Below are 27403 nucleotides of genomic sequence, written 5' to 3'. Positions count from 1 at the left end.
TTAAAAATGTACCATCTTCATATAATATACCGATCACAAAGATAATATTTTTTTCATACCTTTCTTGAATAAACAGTCTTCCTATTGGATGTAATTACTCTGTTGTTCCATAAGGTGGAGCCATGTTGTGAAAAATTATGGTTAAACACCATCTTCCAAAAATATAATACCTGTTTATGATACTCAGAGAATTTCACTAGCAGTTTAGATATTTCAAAACCACATTTTAAAAGAAATTCAAAACCCCCTACTTTGACAAAATACTCTTTGAAATGTGAAACCACAAAGAATCTGGTTTGTCTAGATTAGAAACGCTTTAATCCAGGTAATTCTAGAAAGTCCAATCATCGATTCAAAATGTATTGTTTTTAAACCGCCTTTATCATACTCTTTTACAAGTTGCAATTTTTTAATATAGTGGGTTTTATTGCTGTACAATGATAAGAACCGACAGCCTGGTAGCTTCAATGCAATGTTAAACACAGAAGAAGAACAAGCAGAACAAGCAGAACAAGCAGAAGATTTGATTTTGATTTTGAAAAAATACATTCATTTGCCGCTCTTATTTACATTCTTTACCTAACACACAGCTCGGCAAGAGCAATTCAATAGAAGAAGAAGATTTTGATTTGATTTTGAAAAAATACATTTATTTGCCGCTCTTATTTACATTTTTTCCTAACTCACAGATCGGCAAGAGCAATTAAATAAATAGATTTAAAAAAAAAAGTTTTTACATCAAAACATCACTAAAACATAGCGCCTCCTCATTCACGTCGCACAGTGCCCCGTTAACAGTCAAGAAGAAGAAGAAGAAGAAGAAGAAGAAGAAGAAGAAGAAGAAGAAGAAGAAGAAGAAGAAGAAGAAGAAGAAGAAGAAGAAGAAGAAGAAGAAGAAGAAGAAGAAGAAGAAGAAGAAGAAGAAGAAGAAGAAGAAGAAGAAGAAGAAGAAGAAGAAGAAGAAGAAGAAGAAGGAGGAGGAGGAGGAGAGGAGAAGAAGAAGAAGAAATGTGTTTATGTTGTTTTTTTTTAGGGAAAGGGTGGAGGGGAAGGGGGGAAATCAAATGCAGTAGGTGGACGGAAGACGAAGGGGGACATAACCACAGCTCGTCCATTTATAATGTGGAAGCATATTTTTATTTCCTAAGATCGCATATGTACTCATTTACTATTGTATGTACTGCATTTACTCAAGGTTACCGCTTTTCAAGCGCAGCTACATGTGAAGATACCGGGGAAGGATTTCGTTGTAAACATTGGTAGGTATTTGTGTGTGTTTTTAAGCATGACATGCATCTAAATGTTTTGCTTTGAATAGTTATAGTTTAGCGTACCTGTGAGAAAAATACACCACAATCTTAATTTTGGACAGCATATTTACTGTTTATCATTGAGTAAAGGCTTGTTCCCCCGAAGGCGCGGCATGCTTTTTTTTTAGTATACTTATCAAGTTAAATATCAAAATTCTGTTTTCGTTTCGCAGATTTTACGACGTTCTGACACAGCTGAATGTAGCCAATGAACTTAAGACACCGGGAAAGATTTTTATCACTGTAAACCTTCGTGTGTCTTTTTGTATAATTGACTAGGTTTTGCATTGAATGATAATTTGGTGTGTTTTTACCCAATTGGAGCATTAGTATAATTGTAAATAAGTAAATCAACGAAAAATATATTTTTGTATTGTCACGTGATGACTGTCCTGCGTGCCTCCATAACTGGATGGGTTAGGCTTTTAAAAAAAAAGAAAAAGTTTACGAAGTAGATAATTTGCCGTGAGCAGCAACTCTCTATTTTGCCGTGAATCGCGCTAGAATTTAAAGTACAGATTGTGCGCCAGTGGGTGTGTACTCGTTACAGGCTTCCCCCCCTCCCTCAGCGTTTTAGTCCCCCAAAATAATAATTTTGAACTTTTGAACCCCCGTCAACGAACGACGACGAATATGACCGCTGGATGTTTTCGCCATCCGCACCCGCTCACTTCGACGACCATAATATATGATTTGGGCATGTAATCCGTTGTCCTCAAGAAGAAAGAAATGTTACAGAAAACTGCCTTTCCTGACTATACTGCACAAATATTGTTTTATTGTTCCTCTGTGATAGTTCATTGTATAATTCGTTCCAGTCAGTTGTTAACTTCTTTATGACACTTTCATGTCAGTCAGGTGATGGGAGTTGTCAGGACCTAAGTGAGTGTCTCACTGGGTATCATGGAGAACGACAGCAGGCCTCTGCTGAGCTCAGAGCAGGCTGGAGAGAGCTTCACGCACAGAGGCTCCACTGACTCACTGGACTCCAGAGCTAAAAGGTATGTTTCACTGAGCCACAATCCATCAATATCTTCTTATTACCGGCACGACACTTTCTCCTCTCTGACAGACTAATAACACAGTAGGTTTGGTTTGAATAGATGCACAAGCCTTCTCCATCTTTGATACATATAGCATACTGTAAATGACTTGCATGCAAGTTGCATACAATCTTGAATCTTCACACCAATAGCATTTTTGAAAACAAAACACTATCACATGGTCTCATATGACTGAAGGGCTTTATTATTTTAAAATGTTACTTGCACACAATGTAACACTGAGGTTGACACCCTAAGGTAATCTTGGGTCGTTACCAGCGTGTGTAAAATGATTGTATAATTTATGCAACCATAACTATTATACAGGTAACGCAATAAAATATTTTGCTACTTTAGACAACGATGTAGGGCCAGAGTCGGGACAAAAGTAGAGAAAGTTTTAAAACTTTTGACTTATCAGATATAACTTCTAACTACAAGTTAAGCAACATACATGCAGTCCTCCGTTCTGTTACAATTCCTCAGGGTAACATGATTCTGGTCAATGTATATTCAGTATTGGGTGATGTAGAAATCTTAAAGATAAATATTGATTTTCCAAAATTAATCAATGACTAATTTAATTGAATGTACATCCCTACTTACGGTACATGTACGGCGGAAAAGTCTAAATGTCCCTGTCTAAATGCCAGATTTTTTGTTTTTAAAAAAAGACACAGAGATAAATAATTTCAAAGCTTTTTCAACCATTAATGTGACGTATAACTTGCATGACTCAATTGAAAATAGAAATTAGACAGGGCAAGTCCTCACATTCCTTTGAAAAGGCTCAGCAGTTGTTTAAATCAGCGTTTTACTTGAATTTATTGCGTAACTTTGAGGAAGTAGTACTCGTCCAAAACAATAGCAGACAGACAAATGTATGCTGTCGTCAGCTGGATGCTGCATGTGGCAGGCACTGAGCCATTAAAAACGGAGCCTTTAAACTGAGTCAAGGACAAAACATAATTACGACATAATATTAAACTAGCAATGTTTCTAGACCAGGGATGGGCAAACTTGGTCCTCGGGGGCTGGAGTTCTGCATGTTTTGGATGTTTCCCTTCTGAGCTGATATATGATCAGCTCATCAGCAAGCTCTGCACAAGCCTGATAATGATCCTATTGATTGGAATCGGCTTGAATTGGAAGAGGGAAACTTCCAAAACCTGCAGGACGCCCTCAAGGACTGAGTTTGCCCACCCCTACTCTAGCCCGTGCTGCATAATGTACACCTCATTTTGGGCACCATCATTTCTGTAGTTAATGGGTAACTTAAAGGAAACATATTGTGTAAACTTGACTTTTTAATGCTTATATTACAAATCCAAGGCTGGTGTGCATGCCCATCAAGTGAGAAGTAATTAGAATAGAGTGCTGTCCGGTGAATTTGGTCATAACAGTTGGCTGATTTACATAATAACCAACCCAATGAGCAGCCACTTAATAGCACTTAGACCAGGGGTGTCCAAACCTTTTGCAAAGAGAACCTGATTTGGTGAGGTGAAAATGTGGTGGGGCCGACCATTCAGCTTTACCCTGATATTCTTTATTTTTTTAAGATGGAACACCAATAAATCTAAACACATTTTTGCAAACCAGACAGACTGCCTTTTATATTTGACTTTCATTTACATTTCAAAATTTTGGGTTCATTTGAAAATATGACATATCACTGGCAATGAAATGTTCACTGAACTTTTAGATTTAAAACCAGGGAAATAAGTAATAGTATTCACCAGTGAAAATCAGATTTCAAACATGAAACATCACAAGTGGCAATTAAATGTTCTCTGAAATGTTTTATTCAATAACAGGGAAATAAACAAAATATCATATTTCAGGCTTCCCCCCAGTGTTTCATAAGCCCGGCAGCCCACCAGGCTTTTCTTACAGAAGAGCTTTTTTTCCTTCTTTTTTTTGAAGCCCATTTTGCTTTGCTTCTAGACAAGAAAATAGTTCGCTTCTCTACACAACATGAATTTATGAAATAAAAACTGTTGATTATATTTAAAAAGAAAAGCAATTGTTCATTCACTATATTGTCATTTTTTTTATTGTTTAATAAAACCCTTGCTTTACATCCCTGAAATTAAACGGCTACAAAGACAAAATAAAAAATGACTCCACAAAATTAGAAATCCATTCCTCAATTGAAGTAATCGATTCTCAAAACTGCTCTGCAAAGAAAAGAAAAAAAATTCAGAGGTTTGTGCGCACTGACTTCCATGTCAACGAACGCCGAATAGTAATTATATACATATCATTGCCGTCATTTTAGAGGTAGGTCTACGGGCCAGACATGATTAATTTAATGACAGAGGCTGCGGGCTGGATAAAATTTGACCATGAGCCGCATTTGGCCCACGGACAAATAAATCTGCAAGTATGTATAATTAATGTATAATGTTCACTAATTATATGCTGATTTTTGCTATTATCTTAATCCTAAATGTATTCCAAAAATAAAAGTAACAAGGAGACCAGATAAAATACATAATTAAATATTCCTATAAGAATTGCTAACACAACACTATATACAGTACGTCATAATACTTTTTTGTCTTATATCTGTCTAGATCATCAATGAAATCCACATGTTATCCAGGCATTGATTCAGACAATTATGGGAAATGTTTACTCAGGTTAATCTTTGTGAGAAGAAAAACATCAGCAAAGTCAATAAAGGGCTCAGACAAAGAATGGACCCCAGACAACTCAAGTTACTGTTCATGACCGGTCATGTCTGACATTTCTTCTAGTGTTTGCTAAATACTGAATTGGGTATTCCTCTAAGTTTGTCTTCCAGGAAATTACTTGACATGCAAATTACTAATGTGCTTGTGCTACCTCATCAGTCACAACTGCATTACAAGTCTCTCTGGAATTTTAATCCATTTAGGAATTTCACACTGGCTGACTAACTTTTCAAAACACCTCCTCCCTCAAAATCACGTTAATGTGCCGATACAATATTGGCAATTGGAACAAAAAGATCCTTTATTGTTGTGTTCAGTATGATTGAAATATAATTTTAAAAAATCCAGCTTCTTTTTTATGGTCAACAATCAGACAAAACCCCTCAAATATAACGATTTGATCAAGTGGATTATTTATAGGGATGCACAATAATATTGGTGGCCGATAATTATCGGCAATTATTGACCAATTTGACGTCAAACAGATAAACCAGATAATAAAGAAATCAGCCGATAATTATCGGCAATTATCAACCAATTTGACGTTATGCAGATAAACCAGTTAATAAAGAAATCCGCCAATAATAATAGATTTGCCGCGTTGGTCCATCTGTTGTGGTTGTTGCTCAAGAGTGTGTCTCCCCAAAATGTTATCCTCACAGTTTTTTGTTGAATTTTTAAAACATGGCTGTTTTGGCAAACTCAAAATTAGTTAGTGGTTGTCTTTGAAGCAAAGATATCAATAAAATTCAGCTTCATGGTGCGTTACAAATGTTTCGACGCATTTGTACTTATAGTAGGACTCGAAAGTATATTGTATTCAAGTTAATTTTGCAAACAATTATCGGCTTACTTATCGATTATCGACATCAGCACAAATTATTGGTTTATCGGTATTGGTTGAAAATACCATTATCGTGCATCCCTAATTATTTATATGCCAAAATTAAAATAATTGTAATAAAATGAATCCCAGCTGAGGCTCAACAAGATAATTTTGTCATTAAGATCAATACTGTAGTGTACAGTAATTTCTGGACTACAAGGCGCACCTAACTATAAACCGCGCTAGCTAAATTTGGGGAATACTACACATATAAACTGCACCCGACTGTAACTTTCTATATGATTGGTTTATCGGTATTGGTTGAAAATACCATTATCGTGCATCCCTAATTATTTATATGCCAAAATTTAAATAATTGTAATAAAATGAATCCCAGCCGAGGCTCAACAAGATAATTTTGTCATAAGATCAATACTGTAGTGTACAGTAATTTCTGGACTACAAGGCGCACCTAACTATAAACCGCGTTAGCTAAATTTGGGGAATACTACACATATAAGATGCACCCGACTGTAAGCCGCAGGGGTTTTTAATGTTACAGCACCGGATTCCCGCTACTTTATTTTCCATAATGAGGGTGCAAATTGTCTGACTCTCGTTCTCTCTCCTACTGTATTTGGGCTCACTTGGTTTGGTTTGCTCTGCCTGACGCTCTTGCGTTTCCTTTATAGTGCACCCCCTTGTGATCTGATGGATAAGCCGCACCTTTGTATTAACCGCAGGGCTGTATGCAAGTGGAAAAAAGTAGCGGCTTGTAGTCCAGAAATGACTGTATATAATTTACTGAGAAAATGTCAAACAGGCTTTTTTAAGAAAACGTATGTGGATTTGCACAAAAATGGAATGCGTTTCACATTTTTCCTTGCCTACCCTCCCACGTTAAACTTGTTCAAGTCTGTTTTGTGTAATCCTGCTCACAAACAAACAAATATACAAACAAACAAATTATTTTTTTATGTTTGTCCATTACTTCCAGACCTTTCTACGTGGAGCCTAGGAACATAGTAGATGATGAACCGCAGGAGCGCGTGTCGGCCGAGGCTGCCATCCTCAACAGCAGAGTGCATTACTATAGTAAACTGACTGGTTCTTCGGACAGGCTGTTGGTAGGTCTCATCACTATGCAGTTACATATTTGAATATGAATCATCATAGATTACTCAAACTGCACACAAGAAACAGCTTAATCTCTTGAGTCCTTGGCAAACTTGAGACCACTATTCATATTTCACTACTGACCACTAGTCACTCTACTACTTACACACTGGCACTCAACTACTTATGTAGACCCTGTTTATCCCAATGTGTGAGTGGAAACATTTGTGAGCAAGCAGAAGTTATTTTGGTAAAAGTCATGCTAAGCAGTAGCGGTAGCTTCAGTGCTTGCTCAGGGCTTGTGAATTTAGACGATTTTTTTTACTTCGCCGCATGCTGTTGTTGTTTGCCAAGAAAGAGTGCGGTGATATGGGTAGTCTAAACAAACACGAAAACTCATGAAATTTTGAATAACGATGATATTCCATCAGGACTGGCACACAAAAAAGACAACGTTTTTTCTGCAATTAAAAAACAAATTCCAATTCTAACGTGCCAGTTAGCCCCAAAGTGCAATTACCTCAAAGTGGCCCGGGCTGCGAGGCCCCTTCATAGCTGCTCGCAGTACTAGTACTACCCCACACCACCTGCTGTCCTCTAGAGTCCGCCAAACCATGTGATCCCCCGGGCAGAGGAGATCTACATCTACAGCCCATTGGGGACAGCTTTCAAGGTGTCCGGCAAAGACCACTTGACAAAAAACCCAAGTATCATTACCATGTAAGAAGCCCTGTCAACATCTTTCATGAAATCAATCGTTTTTTTCCAAGCTGATGTCATTACTTAGGTTTGCATTTATTTTGGTCAACCTGCAGATTTGCAATATGGAACACAATGATGGGCACATCCATACTCAGTATACCTTGGGGTATCAAGCAGGTGACAAGTTCATTTGACATATTCTTTAAGTAGTCGTGTTAAAAATGTCGCATGAATAGAAAGACTGTTATTGTTTTCTCCTTTAGGCTGGTTTCACGCTTGGGATCCTCATCCTTATCTTCACAGGCTTACTTATGCTCTATTGTTGTTGCATTGTCCTCAAATCACCAAAAGCAATACGTGAGTATTACAGCTTTCTTCTACTTCAACAATACAGCTTAAATTGACTCTCTCAGTAATATATTTGCACAAAGATTTTGGAAATGTGAGAGCAGCAACACAAGTTTATTGCTTGTGGCCAGTTACATCATTCTCACAACTAGGCAAAAGCCTCTCGTTTCCTGCATTTCATTTCATACTTGGCAGTGATATACGCTATATTATGAAATTGCCTTGTGCAAGTTAATCATTTCAAAAACGGAGTGCCTGCACATCATAGAGAGTGTGTGGGTGTACATTATGGTTGGTGTGGTATTCTCAAGAAGCAGACTTGTACTTTTTCTATTGAAAGTAGCTTTTTTAAAAGCTGAACACACAGAGCCAACATGGCATCCATATATATCCATCCATCCATCTTCTTAACCGCTAGTCCTCACAAGGTTCGCGGGGGGTGCTGGAGCCTATCCCAGCTGGCTTCGGGCAGTAGGCGGGGTACACCCTGAACTGGTTGCCAGCCAATCGCAGGGCACACAGAGACAAACAACCAATCATACGCACAATCACACCTATGGACAATTGGGAGCGTTCAATTAACCTCCGCCATGCATGTCTTTAAATGTGGGCGGAAACCGGAGTACCCGGAGAAAACCCACGCAAGCACGGGGAGAACATGCAAACTCCACCCAGGATGGGCGAAGCCCGGATTCGATCTCACGTCCTCTGTACTGGGAGGCCGACGTGCTAACCCATATATATATATATATATATATATATATATATATATATATATATATATATATATATATATATCCTTTTCTTCTCGTATTTCTTCGTCCTTTTATTTACGTATCTTGTGTATGTACACCTTTTACATAGTGTCCGTGGTTGTGTTTAGATTCAGACACTACAGTCGGGTAAAACCAAGGCCTTCAAAACAATCTGAAAACCAATGGGTTTTCTAAAGAACATCTCTCATTGAGCGGCATAGGCTTGCGATTATGCGCGCATTTAGTAGGGCTGGGCAATAAATCTAATTAATTCGATTAATCGTCATTTTGAAAATCGAATTGTTGAAAATTTGCTAAATTGTGAAATCGAATTTTGTCTTTTGGATTATTATAGGCTGTTCTTGTTTTGTTACATCCAGGTGTTATTTTGAGTTGTAATTTTGCACACATTTACAATAGCTACCAACTACTTAATTGTGGCAATTAACTCATTCACTCCCAGCCATTTTCACTGATGCAATTCCCTTCGCTCCCGCCTGTTTTACTGGATTTTGACTGATTTTGCAAGGCCCACACAATATTGTGTTCTATTGCTATAAAACCATGATACCTAGCAAAAGAAAAATTAGAGTCTCTTCTTTCATCAGGAAAAAAAAGTAAATTTCTATCTGTTTCCATTTTGCAGCAATTAGCATTAAACTACTGTATAGCTAAGTTTCATCATTATTCACAAATCAGTTTAAAACAGTGGGGGAAAAAAGCTTGTTGCAAAAAAAGCTTGTTGCAACATGTCCCTGGTTGATCTCTTATACTCTGCTGCCACGTGCTGGCCGTTTTTGTAATAACTACCATTGGTTCAACCGTTTTGTGCAGTTGAGAGGCTGCATCAAAGCCTTCTGTATGCTCCAGCATTAAAAAAACAACATAAAAACGTATAAATGTGTCTTTGGGACACTTAAAACATTTAAAATAGAACATATTTGTATGTTTTGGGGAGCAAATGAGTTAAGCATAAACTATGAATGTTAAGTTTATGTTAAAACTGATTTCGATTTTTTTCAGTATACATTATTGTTGTCTGAACATTTTGCACAGTGATAATTTTTGAATAAATCAAACCTTAAAAATAAACATTTGTCGAGTTTATTGCATTGAAATCGATTAAAATCATAATCATCCTGATTCCTGAATGAAAAATCGAGATTGTATTTTTTGGCCATATTGCCCCGCTTTAGCATGTAGCGAGTGTTACTTTTTCGGCCGGCTTCGTTCACTGTTGCAAAACGTTGCAAGGCCGCTTGTCACACTCTCTCAAGCCCTCTTTATGCTCTCTGTTAGTTTTTTTTGTCGCAGAGAAATTTTTAACATGTTCAAAATTTGCACAAATATATATAATATAGATGACTTTTATTCACCAAATGAAAGATGCAGCCAATTAACAACTACTGTAAGTGTTGGCACCATAAAATATTTGTCACCCCTCTGTCCTTATGTTTTATGCAGCCTATGTGGACACATCCGACTGGGAATTTCCTGATGTTTGTCGGTACTACTTTGGCAAGTTTGGCCAGTGGTCCAGTTTAGTTTTCTCAATGGTGTCTCTTATTGGAGCCATGGTGGTTTATTGGGTCCTCATGTCCAACTTCCTCTACAACACCGGCCAGTTTATCTACAGTAAGACAACAATAGTATTATCAAACTAGAAAAGTGTTTTAGACCTGTCTCATCATGTAACTTTTAAATCTTTGTTACAACTTTGTTGCCTTCTACTTTCTTTTCTCTTCTCTTTTTTTTTAAAAAAAAAAATGTAATCTTCATTAAAACTAGTAGCCTGGAGAGTAATACAAACCGATGAGATAAGGCAGATGTATTAATTTTTTACTTCTTGTAGATTTTATAGTATTTTTATGATTTTGCTTTGACCTAAGTATTCCTTCTCCTGTTTGCAGACTTTGCGCATCATGTTAACATATCAGATTCAGAGTTTGGAACCAATGGCACAGATAGAGGTAAGTATTATCGCAATATATTATGTAGGTGTTCTTCTATTGATATTGATAAATACCAGATTTTAAGTTGCATGGGAGCCAAGCATACCTGAGCGCCTATAACAATGGTGTATTAACTGATATGCGTGTTTATTCATGGTCATAATTGATTTACCATTAATGTGACTTGCAATGTGTACAACTCGACTGAGTTGAAAAATATATATATATAAATAATCAAATTAAATAATTTTAGTTAGTTACAAAGTATGTTTACAGACATTTAAAAAGCTGCCATAAATGGTATAAAAACATGACTCAGGGTATTTAAATAGGCTATTCCTATATCATGGATTTCACTTATTGCAAGAGTGGTCTGGAACATTACCTGCCCCAATGGTGGTGGGGGCCGGAAATATAGTTAGTTACTGTAGTTCCGAAAGGTTTGTATGGTGCAAACACAGCACTGCTCGTCAGCAAACAAACTCTATGCGTACAGTTAGAGCTGGGCAACGAAACAAAATTTACTTGTGATTTTGGCTTTTCGCGATCATAAAAACATCACAATTAGTATGTTTAGTACGTCCAACGGTGAGGTGTGTCTGCATGCTACAGCTTATGAAAGCACCTCAGTGTCCTTGTAATTTGTTCCTAAATTATTTCCTAGTTGTTATTTTAGGTTGCTGTAAAAGTTGACTTTTGGCAGATTGAAAAATAAATAAATAAATAGAAGGTTTTGGGATCAATAAATAATTGTTTATAAATCGTGAGTTCAATATCAATAAAAATAATTGTGATTATTAATTTTTCCATAATCGCAAAGCTCTACATACAGAGAAACATAGTGACGACCTTATCAGGCTATAGGGCTTTTCTTAATCATCTGGAACTGGGCCCTTAGTTGAAGTGTAAGGAATTATGAACTGTTCCAAATACCAGTCAGTGTTGGCACACAACCTTCAATCTTCTGCCAGAAAGCAAAAAGATGTTAAAGAAAGCTTATTAGAACAGCCCAAAATTATTTGGCGTTAATCAGCAGCACTTAAAATTGATGGCTGGTATGTGCTGATTCCCATTTAACATGGATTTCAATGTAATTGGGTAATTCTGAACCCGAAAAAGTTTTGAAAACATTAATCTTGGTCTCGTGTTTTATATCACAAAAATCTGACATTCCAACAGGTTTGTGTAGACTTTTAATCTTCACTGTTTAGATATTTTTTCTTTTTCAATAATGCATAATTTTGTGTCGGCCACACGAAATCCCAATAAAATTTGTGGTTCAATGTGGTACAATGACAAAATGTGGAGAAATTCTAGAGATTTAAATGATTTATTTTGGTCTTTTTTTTTTATATACAAAAACCTGGTTTTCCAACAGGAGTATGTAGACTTAAAAAAAATCTATATCCACTGTGCCTTTTATAAGGAACAGCATTTTCACTCATTGATGACAACAATGTCTGTTAATCACCAAGCTTCAATGGATGTTGATAGATGGACATTGATTTCTAAAGTGCAGTTATGAACAAATCAATGGCTTGCTAATATTAAAGTCCAAAAATAAGTTGCTTTAAGTAAAAATGCCAATCACTATTGCCAGGTGTTGGATTCTTGCTGTGAATGATGCATTTACAGAGAGACATTCTTAAATATAGATTTTAGTTTTTAAACTTCGTGTTATGATTATAATACGTTACTCATTTGTCCACCAGTAATTTGTCCGTATCCAAACACCGACTCTGGAGGGAACCACACTATCAGCACGCTACATCATTACATCAGTACCAGTGGAAATGATACAACTGATGTCAACTCTTTTGAACACTGGTGGAGCAAAACCAATACTGTACCATTATTCCTTATTGTTCTACTGCTGCCACTACTTTGCTTCCGATCAGCCTCCTTCTTTGCAAGATTCACCTTCTTGGGTAAGTTGAAGAGTAAGATTTTGTTTCTTTTTGACGATCCATAAAAAAAAAAAAAATCCTAACAAGAAAAAAAAAAGTAAATAGGTGTCAATTTGACAGGCTTGCACGGCAGCCCACAATTTATCATTCAAACAGCCTGTTTACCTATTTTTTAAGGGACCGTAGAAAAGTTTAAACAAATGTATTGTTATGAATCATAAAAAAGAATGTCTGTTTAAATGTTTATTACTGCTTAAAATTTTCAAAAATAATGGTAAATTTGTAAATATCCTGTTATGCTGCAAGTCACGGATTTGACATTTGTTCAGGCAGCCAGCCAGTGACAGTGTAAATGTGACTAGTGTGAATGGTTGTTCATCTCTATATGTGCCCTGCCATTGACTGGTGACTGGCTTTGCTCGAAGTCATCTGGGATAGGCTCCAGCACCCAGCAACCCTGAACAGGAGGAGCACTGTTGAAAATGGAGAGATGTTGTGTTGCATCATACATACAGTACATTCACTGATGCTTTATCGTTCATTGTCCAGGCACCATATCAGTGGTCTACCTAATTGTTCTGGTCACAATTAAAGCTGTCCGTCTTGGCTTTCACCTTGAGTTCTACTGGTTTGACAGTACCGACTTCAATGTCCCAGGTAATCTAAATTATTTTTCTTCTTCTTTTTTTTTTCACGTTAAAACACTGCCAATAAGTTGGAACTGAAAAAAAGAAAAGTGAAACTGAAAACCAGAGAGTTGAAACTGAAAACCTGTGACACCCAAACAAAAAAAGTGTAAACTAAATCTGCAGATTGGCATTGAAAAATACATCATAATACAAAAAATATGAAAATAGTGTTTTTTTTTTTAATGTCTGTATTTAATTTTTCAATACAACCTTTCACAATGCCAATACTTGTTTTACAATGCCAACACTTGTTTCAATGTCAATGCAGGTTTTTCCACAATGACAATTTTTTTTTCAATACCAATTCTTATTGTCAGTGTTGTGGCTCCATAGGTACTAGCTAAAGCACATCGCTTGGAGGTTGTTCTAACGAGCATCATAAAACATGATCAGACATGTTTTGTTCAACATAGATGCTCTTTTTTAAATATTTGGCAGCTATTTAACATAATTTACACTCCTAGCCAGTCTGCCTCAGATTGTGTTATATCATCAGATGCAGAAAAGGACTTCGATAGGGTGGAATGGATTATGTTTAAGATTTTAAAGGCAGTTTGGATTTGGGGCTACACTCATTTCTCGGATTAAATTATTGTTTTCTAGACCTGTGGCCAGGATTTTAACTAATGTGCTTTCAGAACCCTTTACTGTATACCGCGGAACACGTCAAGGGGGTCTTCTAAGCCCTCTGCTTTTCGTTTTGGCCATCGAACCCTTTGCTGTAGCTATTAGATCAGTTTATTGTTTCCCCTATTCATGATTTGCTTTGTCTGGTGCGTCACTGCCTTTGGCAGTAGGGGCATTTAGAAACAACCCAGTCTCATTCCGTTTGGATACTCTCTCTAGGAAAGAGATTTGGTTTGGTTGACACTTGCCTTTTTAGCTCAGTGCCGTCAAATCATTGTTTTGTACCCTCAGCAATCGATCAAGCCTCTCATTTTTGGTCTAATCTGGGCCTTAAGTGTCTTAATGACCTTTTTGTGGATGACGTATCTGCCTCTTTCGCATAGCTAGTCCAAAGATTTAATATTCCTAAATCACACATATTTGCAATTTAGAAGTTATGGTAAGTGCGTCATAAGTTATCACATTTCGCCAATAAACCTCCTACAACAATTATGGATGATATTATGTATGTAAAATAGGAAACATTAATTAACGATAGATTAAAATTAAATACAAACATTTAAAAGAAAACTGCTATTCATATTAAAAATATATTGGTAGGCCTACATACAATTGCAAACAAGCAATCAACACGTGACTATAGCACTATAGTATTATACACACAGGGAAGTGAACTAAATATGTTGCTTATACTAATTTAAAAGGAAAAATGCACCTTATCAATACACTGAATAATAACATTCTATTTTTCTCTGTTAGTAGAAGCAGTTAAATGTGCAAATATGCATGAAATACTCTAATGGAGAAAGTCCTCATACCACCCAAAATGAGTTGGTAAATAAAAATAAATAAATATTGGTAGCACTAGCAACACGCTGATAATGCACTCTAAGCATAAATATAAACCTTGCAAACATACATATACTTTATAAATTGCACCTTAATGTGCATTTGAGAAGATTTAGAGGGATACTAACCTAGTCAACCAGTTTGATAATTGTGATTCACTCGAGGGAGTTCTTCACATTATCAATCTGGTACTTCACTAGGCAGACCCGTTCCGAAAAGGCGCGGTTTGCTGTACAATGCTTCGAGGTGATTGGACGCTGCGGCATCTTTGCATATTTGTATTGACCAATCAAGGCAACGGATAAAAATCTCATCTTCCGTCTCTTCTTAGGGGGTTGGGGGGGGGGCGCGAACATCTTTACCAGATAAAAATGCACGAAACTCCGCTCGTTGTTCAAATTCAACAAGGAAACGGTGAGTAATTCTGCGAGAATATGATTAATTGCAGCATCCTTTTGTCTGTTAGGTTTGTTTGTTTCCCCCCACTATGGGCGCTTATTGGTTTCGTCCTGCCTAAACAACGCCTGATTGGTCCGACCTAAAAGAGGTCGGCTACAAACATATCAGCTGGAGGGTTACAAGATGTATTCTCCGGAGTTTGTGAACTCACAAATACCGCGAGAATTCACCTTGCTGGCAAGGTTTAGAGATACAGTTCTCTTACAAAAACGTTTTGTCAGCCTTGCATGCCATTTACAGTACTTCCTGATAGTAGAATGGCCATAAGAGGGCAGCAGTGATTGGTATTGGTGACTGGAATCAGCAGACTTTGTGATTATTTCTTAACTTGAAATTAGGGCCTGATACCGATACTTCGTATCAGTAACTTGCCCATCCCTAATTATGACTTTAAAAAATATTTAGTTGGAGTAGGTTAGTGAAAGACTGCGGCACATTTTGACAAATTTGAGTTGTTGCCATCGTAGGTATGTAGGAAACCCATTTACATGTACACTGCTGGTATGTGGATGGGTATATAAAAAAAAAGTTTATTCCTACCTCCTTGACGGGCTTTAAAAAAAAATCTCTGTCCTGCCTGGTGAAACAATATAGGATGACTCAACATATTTACAGTATATCCCTTTGAAACACAATTTATCAAATTATAATCACAAACATAAAGGTATTTAAATTGAATTTTATGATAAAAGGACACTAAATGCCATATACAGTGATTATAAAAAGTATACACACCCAGGTTCAAATGCTAAAGGAGACCAAGATGAAATGTTCAGAACTTGAACAACATTATTTTTGACAGGGGTTGTGTATGTAGAGAGAGAGCTTGGGAGTCCACGTTGATGAATATTTATTTAAATTATTTCAATTAATATCTATCACGAGTGGCACATATATTTGTTTGAAAAAAATGCAGAAAAGTGAGTTTTGTAAAATCCTCTATATTGGCCTAAGCGTGTCAAAATGAATGTGTGGTGCAAGGTTATTATAGTTAACGAAAGCTAACAAAATAGCTAAAACAAACCTTTTTAATAAAAAACAGAAAATGCTTTCAAACAAACTAACTGAATCTACATCTTTCATTTATAAAATTAACTATTACTGTAGTGAAAATGTCCTTCGTTTTTGTCCATGTCAATATTATACATGAGCTTTCAGGGTTAATTTTCAATTTATTTAACACATAATATAATAAATGACACATTTCAGAGGTAATTATTTTGTAGATCTTTTGTTGAAATGTTACGAGAGAAGCGTATCGAATGAGGTGTCTTGATGAGTTTGTCTTACAATTTTAAAATGTTCTGTTGGTATTGCCTTTTTTAAAAAAAAAACTTTTTGGGTGGTTTAGAATTCCTGCTTGTGCCGATAACCCCACTATCATGTGTCCCGTTTATAATAACCATTTGTGCATTTGACTGGAGTAGCTGCAAGTAAGGGGGATGCATCATATCTGCATGTTTTTTCTTCCTCCAGAATTGCGACTGCTCTTCCCTCAGCTGACGGGGGTCCTCACGCTGGCTTTCTTCATTCACAATTGTATCATCACATTGATGAAGAACAACAAGCATCAGGAGAACAATGTGAGCCTTTGTCACTCACGTTTGTGTACTCAGTTTCACAGAATGTAAACATGCTTTGAACTACGTAAACTGATTCTTGTTCTGAGTGAATCAATTGTCAGTGAATCAATTGTCTAATTTGCATTCCTGGCAAAGGAAACGATCCACCTCCAAATAAAGTAGCTTTGTTCAGTGTTTACAACCTTTGTTTTCTTCTACATACCTCAGAAAACAAAATGTGACGGAATTTTGGCATTTTCAGGTACGGGACCTGTCTGTGGCTTATCTCCTGGTTGGGCTGACGTACCTCTATGTGGGGGTGTTGATCTTTGCCACTTTTCCATCACCTCCTCTCAGCAAAGACTGCATTGAACCAGTAAGACTGAAAAATGTTCTGTACACGCATGATTGCAGAGCAGTCCGTGCTTTCGGGAAACAAATTGTTTCTTTGTCACCTCCTATTCTTCAAAGCAGTACTTTAAAATCAACTGTACATGATACACATCCTTTTGCAGAGGAAGTTTTTAGTAAAACGATGTTTTTGCTGTCTCCTGTCCATCAGAACTTTTTGGACAATTTCTCCAGTGGTGATGTGATGGTGTTTGTGGCTCGGTCCTTCCTGTTGTTCCAAATGATTACAGTGTATCCTTTGCTGGGATACTTGGTGCGAGTCCAGATGATGAGCCAGTTGTTTGGGAATCATTACCCCAGGTAATGCACGTTTCGTTATGGTTCCAAATTGCAAGTTGATACACACCAGCATTGTCTTTTTGTTTATTTAGTCACACTTGCGAATAATGCAATTTTAAATCTGCAAAAGCTGCATTTACCTGGACAAGACAGCATTAATGTCATCTTAAGACCCATTCACAGTATAAAGTGACTAGACCAAGCAACACAAAAATCGGGTATTTTGTAGATATAACAATGAACGGCCGTGAAGCCACATTTTATGTAACTATATTAGTCTCCTCCTTAAATGCGCCAAAATAACAAGGCGCCACAGGGCAATTATAAAGTCCACTCACCAAAATGCTAAATTAAGAGCTGCTCGCCACATATTGTGCAAGCCTCATGCAGAGTCACCTGTCGCCGTAAGTCCATGCACCTTTCTTTTTCTTCTTGGTCATAGGCTCATAGGTGTTTTTTTTTATTTTTTTAATCATTTTGCTAACTTGTTGATTTAGCATCAGCGCTACGCAACAAAGATAATTAGCATCTTGTAATGGAGAGAATCCGGTCACATTTCAAAATAAAATATTTGTAAGCGTCGGCTAATCAATTAATCGGAAGTACAGTACGTTTTTTATTCTTTCAATTGCGGCCTGGTCCAAAGGGGCCCATGGCCCGGTGGTTGGGGACCACTGCTTTGGCTTTTTAACCACTGTCCAGCTACTCCCCGAATTCCATATTGGTCGAACTTATTGAGAAGGATTGAACGTTTGTTTCAAAAGCTTTTTTAGATAAACAAAAAAGACCAACAACATATTTTTTTTAGTCAATCAATTGCATTTGTAATTTCTTCAATTGCTTCGATTATTGCCATCATGGTAGTTCTTTGAGTTCTGAAACCGTACTGTGGTGGTTGTGGCTCAGGGTGTAGAGACGGTTGTCCAGTAACCAGAATGTTGGCTGTTTGAGCCCCGCTCTCCCCAAGTCATGTGTCGTCGTGTCATTGGGCAAGGCACTTCACACTAGTTGCTACATTGGGGGCGCGGGCTGTGTTGGGGTGGGGGGGCGCTCCTGGCTCCTGGGTTTGCTCTCCGGCCGGTGGCCCCTGCGGGGCCCGGGGGTTGTCCCTTGGCGCTGCCATGGCCTGGGGGGCCCTGAGGTGTTGTGCTTGCTCTGTCCTGGCCGGGGTCAACGGCTCCCCTCTTTAAGGTCTCCCTAATTTGTTGGAATTTAAATGTTTCTGGGGTTGGTGAAAGATTATGGTTGGTAACCCGGTGGGTAGTAGGTAATGTCTGGTCAGTGCTGGATTTCATTTTCCTTTCTTTTCTTTGATCCTTCCTCGGTTCTCCTGACAACCTCACGACTCTAGCTGGATTCTGAAGTATTCGGTTTAGGTGAACGGTATGGGATTTTTAATACGTTATAGGTGAACTAATGAGTACACACTCACACGCACGCACACATTTCATACAAAATAAAAATAAAAAAATAATAAAAAAAGAGAGAGAGCAATGATGATGACATGTCAAATCGGTAAAATTAACGAATGAACAATACTGAGCTCTTGAAAAAAAAAAAGTCTGACTTGCCGATACCGATTGTTTTTCATTACAAGCAACATATACCGTCAGTGTTCCAATCTTGTTTTATTGGAAAACATTGAAACAATATCGGTGAAATAATACAAATGCACTGCAAATGAAGTAGTTCTCTCAAATAAAAATGAAAATCCTATTAGTCATCTCAGCAGAACAGGACAGTGGCTGACTTTTTCAGATCTCTGAGGAGGGAGATGAGATTGGTGGAAAAGATGAGTTTATTTTATTTTATTTTCTGATAGGGCTCAGTATTCATTCGGTAATCTTACCGATTCAACATGTCATTATCATTGCTTTTTCTTTTTTTTGGTGTGTGCATGCGTGTGTGTCAGTGTGTACTCATTAATTCACCTAAAACCTATTAAAAATCCCATACCGTTCACCCAAACCGAATACTTGAGAATCCCGCTAGATTTGTGAAGTTGTCAGGAGACCCGAGGAAGGATCAAAGAAAAGTGTAATCCAGCGCCACCCAAACATCACCTACTACCCACCAGGTTACCAACCAGAATCTTTCACCAACAACCAACCGGAAACATCTAAATTCCAACCAATTAGGGAGACCTCAAGAGACCAAAGGAAAGACTGAGGAAAGGAAACAAGGATAGATGAAGCAGAGTGAGATCCACAGACATTAGCCTCCACCGATTCAACGACCAGAAGCAGATTGATGCTGGTGTGGTGGATCAGGCATGCATGAAAACCTTCACCAAAGAGGGGAGCCGTCGACCCCAGCCACGACAGAGCAAGTACAATCCCCCCCCGCCCCCAGGCCGCGGCAGCGCCAATGCACAACCGTCGGGCCCTGCAGGGGTCACCGGCTGGAGAGCAAACCCAGGAGCCCGGAGCGCCCCCCACCACAACACGGCCCGCACCCCAACGCAGCAGAATTGACTTATTATACAGCACTGTCTATATATTTTTTTCATTTATTCCCCAAAATTTTTGGTTTATACTATATATTTTTTCATTTATTATATATGTTTTAAGGCTAACACCTTACCACACACTTTATACATGCACTTATCTCCAATAGACGTTAACATTTTCTCACAAACTGTATCTCTTATTTAATTACAGTAGGCCTATACACTCTGTTCAAACCATTGTAGATTTTAAAATAATAAAATAGAATTAAACTAATATCCAAAACATTTATTTGAGAAACAAAAATATAATGGTGATCCATCCATTTTTTTTCCGGGCCGGTAATGATTTTCAAAAAAAAAAAAAAGAATACTTAAAAAACACACAACAACAAAACAGCTGTTAGAAATGACACTCTTAATTTTAATGATGAAGCTACGAGGCAGGAAACTTAAACCCATTTTTACTGCGGCGATGCCCCCGAAACTCCACTCGAGCGCTCAGGTGGCGGTCATACGGCGCGCTGAGCCGTCAACAGGCAAAAATACAAACAAACCAAAAAGCACGCTGTAAAAAAAAAAAAAAGCATGCTGTAAAAAATCTGCTAAAACAGCGTGGCTGTAAAAGATGAACCCGCAAGAAACAAGGGAACACTTATTACACTTGTTGGGAACACCTGTCAGAATACCCACTCAGAAGGTTTTTCCCACCACTGGCAGAACTTGACCTATTTCCCGCAGTAGGCGGTGGACATTGATTCCGAATGTTCGGAGGCGACCGACTGTGGCTGTAAGGTGGTCGGTGCCTGCCCTCGAACTCGGTGGTGGACACCAGCAGAGAGCGATACCGTAAAGCTGAAGGAGTTAGGCCTTTTTGAACTCTGGAGCCAGCTGCTGTGTAGCGGCTGGCGAAGCGGAACGCAGCCTGGTTGTCCCTGAGACCATAGTTAATGATATCTGGACGTCTTTGAGGAAATTCTGGTCCACCATCTGGAATCTCAGGAGGCGAAAGCAGTGCACCATCAACAATGTGTTTAGTGGGGCCGGGATGATGCGCTGCTGACTTTGAGTGTGGAGAATACTTTGAAGTTCTCCTCTCCTCAATTTCACCGACATGTCTTGCCATGAGAAAGCATAGTCTGGGATCTTTGAGGCGGGCTCTCCTATCTCTGGGATTGAGGACACAGACGTGGTTAAAAAAAACTCCACAGTGGCAACTGGGACAGTGTCTCTGTATTGAAAGACTGGGTGGTGTGTTTCAATTACCGGGGATCACACTTCTCACCCTGGGATTACACCGCATTGCGTCTCCGCTCTTTCGGCGCAGCCGATACGTTTCCATTCTATCAGCTTGTTCAAATTACACCGGCTGCGTGTGCGCTGCGGATCGACTGCGGACCAGCTGCAATATGCCGGAGGCCGCCGCACGGATAGACCTATTTTCTATTTTTGCCGAACGAAGCATCCGTCGGCATCCGTCAAATGGCAAACTAGCACAGAACACATTGAGCGGGACAGAAAGACAGACGCAGTTTCAAAATAAATAATTCCGGTTACTTTTCAGAATAAAATACTCACCAGATCCTATTTCGCAATCATGTCAGCAAAACGTTACAATGCTTAACTTAATTCACTGCAGCGAACATGAACGAAGAGAGATTTATAATGGAGGTGGATTATATATGACACGGCACATCCTTTTTGTTTGGACAACCTAAAAATGGATGCTGCAAGGAACATCATAGTAGAAGCTGTGGAAGTGAACGGTGAGTTCAATCAAAACAAGTCCACCTCTCTTTCTGCTTCTCTGTTGAGCAGGTAAGACTTTGTGTGTTTGTCGTCGTTTTTAATACCACATTATCACGTGCGATCAAGCAAGACACGGCGGGAAGTTGTCGGCGACGGAGCTGCCGGACCGTAGCTGTGCGCAGCCGGTGAGTTTTGTCTATAAAATTGACGCAGTCAAGACACAGCGGAGTGGAGACGCAAACTACACGCATGCGGTGTAATCCCGGGGTCAGCCTCCTAGGTAAGGTCTACCGCAGTGGTGGGAAAACTTGGTCTTCGAGGGCCGGAGTCCTGCAGGTTTTGAATGTTTTCCTGCTCCAACGCAGCTGATGAGCTTGCTGATGAGCTGATCATATATCAGCTGTGTTGGAGAAGGGAAACATCCAAAACCTGCAGGGTTCTTGCCCTCGAAGACCGAGCTTGCCCACCCCTGGTCTACCGTCTATTCAGGGGTGCTGGAGAAGTCAAATCTCAGATTCAGGAAGATATGTGTGGTTTTCGTCCTGTCCGTGTACCAGGCCACCCAAGTGGACCCTAGGCAGGGTTCTTAAGAGTGCATGGGAGTTTGCCCAAACCAGTCTACATGTGTTTTGTGGACTTGAAGAAGAAAGTGTTCGACTGTGTCCCTCGGGGAGTTCTGTGGAAGTTGCTTCTGGAGTATGGGGTACTGAACTCCCTTATACAGGCTGTTGGGTCCCTGTACTGGTGTCAGAGTTGCTGGCAGCAAGTCTGCTTTGTTTCCAATGAGAGTTGGAATCCGCCAAGGTTGCTCTTTTTCACCATTACCAATTCTGTTCCTAACATTTCCGGACATAATTTCTAGGTGCAGCCAAGGCATTGAGGGCGTCCAGTGTAGTGGCCTCTGTTTTGCATCTCCACAAATTTACACACATAATTGTAACACATCTTTGCTTAATATTTGTTCTTGTTTAGAATTTTTTATAGACACTTATTACCCCTCAAGTTATAGTCACTGTCTCTCAATTTTAAACAGCTTCTGAACATTGTTGCAAAGTAGGTTGTTATGTACCTTGTACATTATTTGAGTACTTTTAAACTCAACTAGATCATAAAATTATATTGTTTAATTTGATAAATAGTGAATTGGTTGGTTCTGTATATTTTTGATTGGTTAATAATTCTTATTGCTCTTTTTTTGTAATTTGAAAAGAGGGTTTTGTTTTGTAAGGATTTCCCCATATTTCCACATAATAGGTTAGATATGGTAATAATAATGAGAAATATAATGTATATAATGACTTCTTATTCAAAACATCCTTTGTTTTGTAAAGGATCCCTATAATTTTGGATTAACATTGTTTTTGTGGGACTTCCAGCTTAATATTTCATCGATAACTACACCAAGAAATTTATTTAGATTTGTCCTACAAATAAATAAATAAAGGAAAGAAATGCGTCAATAAAGTCTGTCATAAGAATTCACGATGCAGTCCACACAGCTGTGGTGATGTTCGATGAAGATCCATAAGCAACACGTTGGGAATAATAATAGATACTAATAATAATAACAATAATGAGGCGGCCTATTGATCACCTAATTTTTGCCTCTGCAGTTACAACTCAATTTCCCTATTGTGCATAAAGTAAAGACAACAATACTGGTGGAATTATTTATTTATGCTCACCTTTGTATCATACCAAATTATTATTATTATTGTATTTTTCTTTCTTTTCTTTTTTTTTTGCCACTGTGCGCCCTGCGGCCAATAATCGCCGCCAATAATCACGGCTTTCCGTGATTCAACCTCTGCATTGGGGGTTTTACAATGTACATCTTTGTATTTTTTTTTTAAATTATTATTCACACAAAAATTCAATGTAGCCTACATCATGGGGAAGTTAGCCTCTTGTCTTACCCTGTCCGTCATCCATTGTTTTGATTTGATGATCGCCGTCACGTGCTGCTTATGAATTTGCAAATCTATTAATGAGCAGATTTGCATTGCCTAACATGGGGGGAAATAGGCAGACTTAGGGCGGGGAATGGCGTTGAATCAGCTGCGCACACCTGTTGGGACGTGTTGCATTTATAAAGTGAAATTGTATGCAGGTGTGCGTATGTGTGTCTACCCATGGTTTTATAAATCTCCATTTTTTTGTGCATACGTGAAGTTTGGGTTTTGTTCGTAAGAACTTGTGTACGCAGGCCCTCATGTTCAGTTTTATAAATGAGGCCCCAGGTCCCTTTCCTACCCCAAGTATGAACTACAAGACTAGATGAACTTCATTAACCACCAGAGTGAAACGGGAGAGCGACAGGTGGATAGGTATCGCATCTGAAGTGATGCAGACTTTGTATCAGTCTGTCGTGGTGAAGAAGGAAGTGAATCGAAAGGCGAAGCTCTCAATTTACCAATATACGTGCCTACCCTCACCGATTGTCATGACCAAAAGAACAAGATCCCAGATACAAGTGGCCGAAATGGATTTCCTCCACAGGGTGTCCGTACTCTCCCTTGGAGATAGTGAGAAGTAATCCAAGACTGGATCTGAGTCGAGAGGTGCTGCTCCTCCACATTGAGAGGATAATGATGCATTCTGGATGCCTCCCTGGTGTGTTTTTCCAGGGAAGACCAAGGTCACCCTGGAGAGACATTCTACTGGAAGAGCTGGATGAAGTGGCTTGGCAAAGGGAAATCTGAGCTTCTCTGCTAAAAATGCGACCCGACCCTAGATAAGCGGGAATAAATGGGTGGATGGCTGGAGCGCAGCTTGTTTTCAGTTCGTAAAAAGCTAATATCCTATTCACAAATTAATTTTGCTGTGCATTAAAAAGCTCAGACTTAAAAAAAAAAAAAAATCTGACTTTTAAAAATGGCTTTTAGTCAACTTGGGCACTGTTAACCATTTGTCTAAAATGGTAAATGATGGGCAGTTATTTTGACTGTACTGAATCATGAGAATCAGTTCATTAAAAAAATCATTTACTGAATCATTGAGTTCATGATAAAAGATTTCTAAAAAAAAAATTCCTATCTTTTTAGCGTCTTCCATGTCCTCACCCTGAACATCTTGATTGTTGGAGCCGGTGTCCTGATGGCAAAGTTTTATCCCAACATTGGATCCATTATTCGGTATATTTTATGTCTTATTTCACCCCTTAACGTGCTTGTGTATGCAAAAAAATGTTCTCAGCAGTTTTTAGTGATTTGTGTACTTATGGCAACGTCTCTTGTTACAGGTTTTCTGGAGCAACATGCGGCTTGGCTTTAGTCTTTGTATTCCCCTCCCTAATCCACATGATCTCCTTGAGACGACAGGGCGCCCTCCGCTGGCCGTCAGCGGTCTTTCACAGTTTTCTTATCTTGTTGGGTATGACCAACCTGGTGGCTCAGTTCCTCATGTAAACTCACACCTTCCCTGGCAGGGTTAAAACATGTGATGGACGTTTAAAATCCCTAAATGAAATAAAGGACAATGAGTGTGTTATTGTCTATGGACACAGTGAGCTATTATCCAACTATTATTTGTGGTTATCAAAAAAATACATTTACGACATCCACCAGGAATCCAATTACATAATTATGTTATCTTCTGCTATGTTGTCTTCCAGCCAGTGGGATTGTGATGTGATAAAAGGTTACTTGGAGGTAACTTTAGATGTTTGATTATTCCTGCTCAGACTGGTCATGGGGATTTATCATGTACTGTTTTACTGTACTGTGCAATTGTTTGTCTCATTTAAGAAAATATGAGAATATTTACAGAAACTATGAGTAGTCAAGGTTGGTCACAGGGACTGGACTATAAGGGATGCTAATGCACACATATAATGTCACTTTCCATGGAGTGTATGGCTTTACAGTTGTATTTTACCAAAATCATTCCTTTTAACTTGGTGATTATACAAATTGTATGCTTTGTAGACGGCATGCTGTAACATACTGTAGTTTTAATTAAATTCTAATTATTCTAGTGTTCTACATTCTTTTTTTCAATGCATGAAGAGACAAAGGGAACGTGAATGAAAATAAATCTCAGTTTAAAAGAAATGTAGTGTTATCTTTCATTTTAAAAAACATCAAATGAGATGAAATCAAGTGTATTTCTCAAATATGTACAAAAACATTTGAGTACCAAACAACTTGTGGTGCTCATTTGAGTACCACACCAAAATTCTCATGTACGCCCATGACCATTTACCATTTGATTTGAATATAAATACCCTCAAATTAAAGTTGAACGTCTGTAGTTAAAAAACATCTCATTTCAAATCCAATGTGGTTATGTTAAGAGCCAACAATCAGAATTGTGTCCACGCCACATGAAGAAATGAAGATGATAAAAAGTATGCATGCTGAAATAGTTATCTTGTCGTCTTAAAGGGACCATCTGGTCGGGAGGGTCTTTATGTATTTTTTTGAGCAGGAAAATAATATTAGCTTGCATTTTCAATGTTATCAATTAGTTTAGGAGAAACCAGTAAGTAACTAATTTCAAAATGCCCCTTTCTAGTCTGCAATATAGCCACATCCCCCCTCCGTCTTCCCATGTCCTGGTGGGAGTCAACAGAGGAAGCGGAAACAATTTGTCTGTTCAAAATCATTGTACATACATTGCTAATCATGTCCAAAAACGACAATCAATCGGCACCAAAATGTATGTGAACATCTTGATTAGCCACTCCATGTCTCACGAAGGAGAGAATGAGGAAATGCTTACAGGCAGTTTCTTTCATGACAGATTTGCTTTCTTTTAAGATATGAACATGGTGGTGGGGGTGCTGGGGTGGGGGGTGTCTGGGGATTTGGGGACCTGGGGGCGGTTGGGGCTGGGTTGGAGTGGATGGCTGGGGTGGGGGGGGGGGGTCGTGGGGGGAGTGGGGGTTGTGGGCCGGTGGGGTGCCTGGTGGGCCTGCAGTGCCCCATCCTGTTGCGTTGGGTTGGGGGTGCGGGCCACGTTGGGGTGGGGGGCGCTCCTGCTCCTGGGTTTGCTCTCCGGCCGGTGGCCCCTGCGGGGCCCGGGGGTCGTCCTTTGGCGCTGCCGCGGCCTGGGGGGCCCTGAGGTTTTGCGCTTGCTCTGTCCTGGCCGGGGTCGACGGCTCCCCTCTTTGGTGGAGATTTTCATGCATGCCAGATCCACCACACCAGCATCTATCGAAACTCAGACACAATTTGTTTCTCCCTCAGGTCATTGATTCGGTGGAGGCGGGTGTCTGTGGATCTCACTCTGCTTCGTCTGTCCTTTCTACCTTTCCTCAGTTTCTCCTTTGGGCCCTTGAGGTCTCCCTGATTTGTTGGAATTTAGATGTCTCTGGGGTTGGTGAAGGACTCTGGTTAGTGGCCCGGTGGGTGGTGTCTGGATGGTGCTGGGCTTCGCTTTTCTTTCTTTTCTTTGGTCCCTCTTCGGGTCTCCTGGCGGCCCCACGACTCTGGCTGGATTTTGAAGTGTTCGGTTTAGGTGAACGGTATGGGAATTCTTTTTTTTTTTTTTTACACGCACGCACGCATGCACGCACGCACACACACATACACACAAAAAAAAAAAGGGAGAACAATGATGATGACATGTCAAATGATCAATACTGAGCTCTCCCCAAGAAAAAAAAAAAGATATGAACATAATGCGTTCAAACAGGCTTTTCGTAAGATGAATTGTTCGCAGGTTATTGTTT

At 39.0% G+C, this 27403-nt stretch overlaps 1 protein-coding gene across 1 annotated transcript; it reads left to right on the top strand.

Annotated features, from left to right (window-relative positions):
* Positions 1-1018: 1018 nt before the first annotated feature.
* On the top strand, positions 1019-25781 carry slc38a9 (solute carrier family 38 member 9). The gene is made up of 15 exons (XM_077542831.1): positions 1019-1259; positions 2165-2311; positions 6876-7005; positions 7596-7714; positions 7810-7873; positions 7960-8053; positions 10264-10434; positions 10710-10769; positions 12464-12679; positions 13208-13315; positions 16759-16865; positions 17107-17220; positions 17407-17555; positions 24774-24863; positions 24971-25781. The coding sequence occupies exons 2-15, from the start codon at positions 2214-2216 to the stop codon at positions 25134-25136; spliced, it is 1686 nt and encodes a 561-aa protein (XP_077398957.1). The 5' UTR covers positions 1019-1259; positions 2165-2213; the 3' UTR covers positions 25137-25781.
* Positions 25782-27403: the final 1622 nt, after the last annotated feature.

The sequence above is a fragment of the Vanacampus margaritifer genome, chromosome 14 (genome assembly GCF_051991255.1).
Source record: "Vanacampus margaritifer isolate UIUO_Vmar chromosome 14, RoL_Vmar_1.0, whole genome shotgun sequence".
NCBI classification, from domain to species: domain Eukaryota; kingdom Metazoa; phylum Chordata; class Actinopteri; order Syngnathiformes; family Syngnathidae; genus Vanacampus; species Vanacampus margaritifer.
The sequence above is the reverse complement of the archived record's forward strand: the minus strand, read 5'-3'. Positions and strand labels throughout refer to the sequence as shown.

Excerpts from the sequence above, each read along its gene's own strand:
- slc38a9 (XM_077542831.1), top strand. The coding sequence starts at position 2,214 with ATGGAGAACGACAGCAGGCCTCTGCTGAGCTCAGAGCAGGCTGGAGAG. Across the intron at positions 2,312-6,875 it reads CTGGACTCCAGAGCTAAAAG|ACCTTTCTACGTGGAGCCTA; the intron begins GTATGTTTCACT and ends CATTACTTCCAG. Across the intron at positions 7,715-7,809 it reads AACCCAAGTATCATTACCAT|ATTTGCAATATGGAACACAA; the intron begins GTAAGAAGCCCT and ends GTCAACCTGCAG.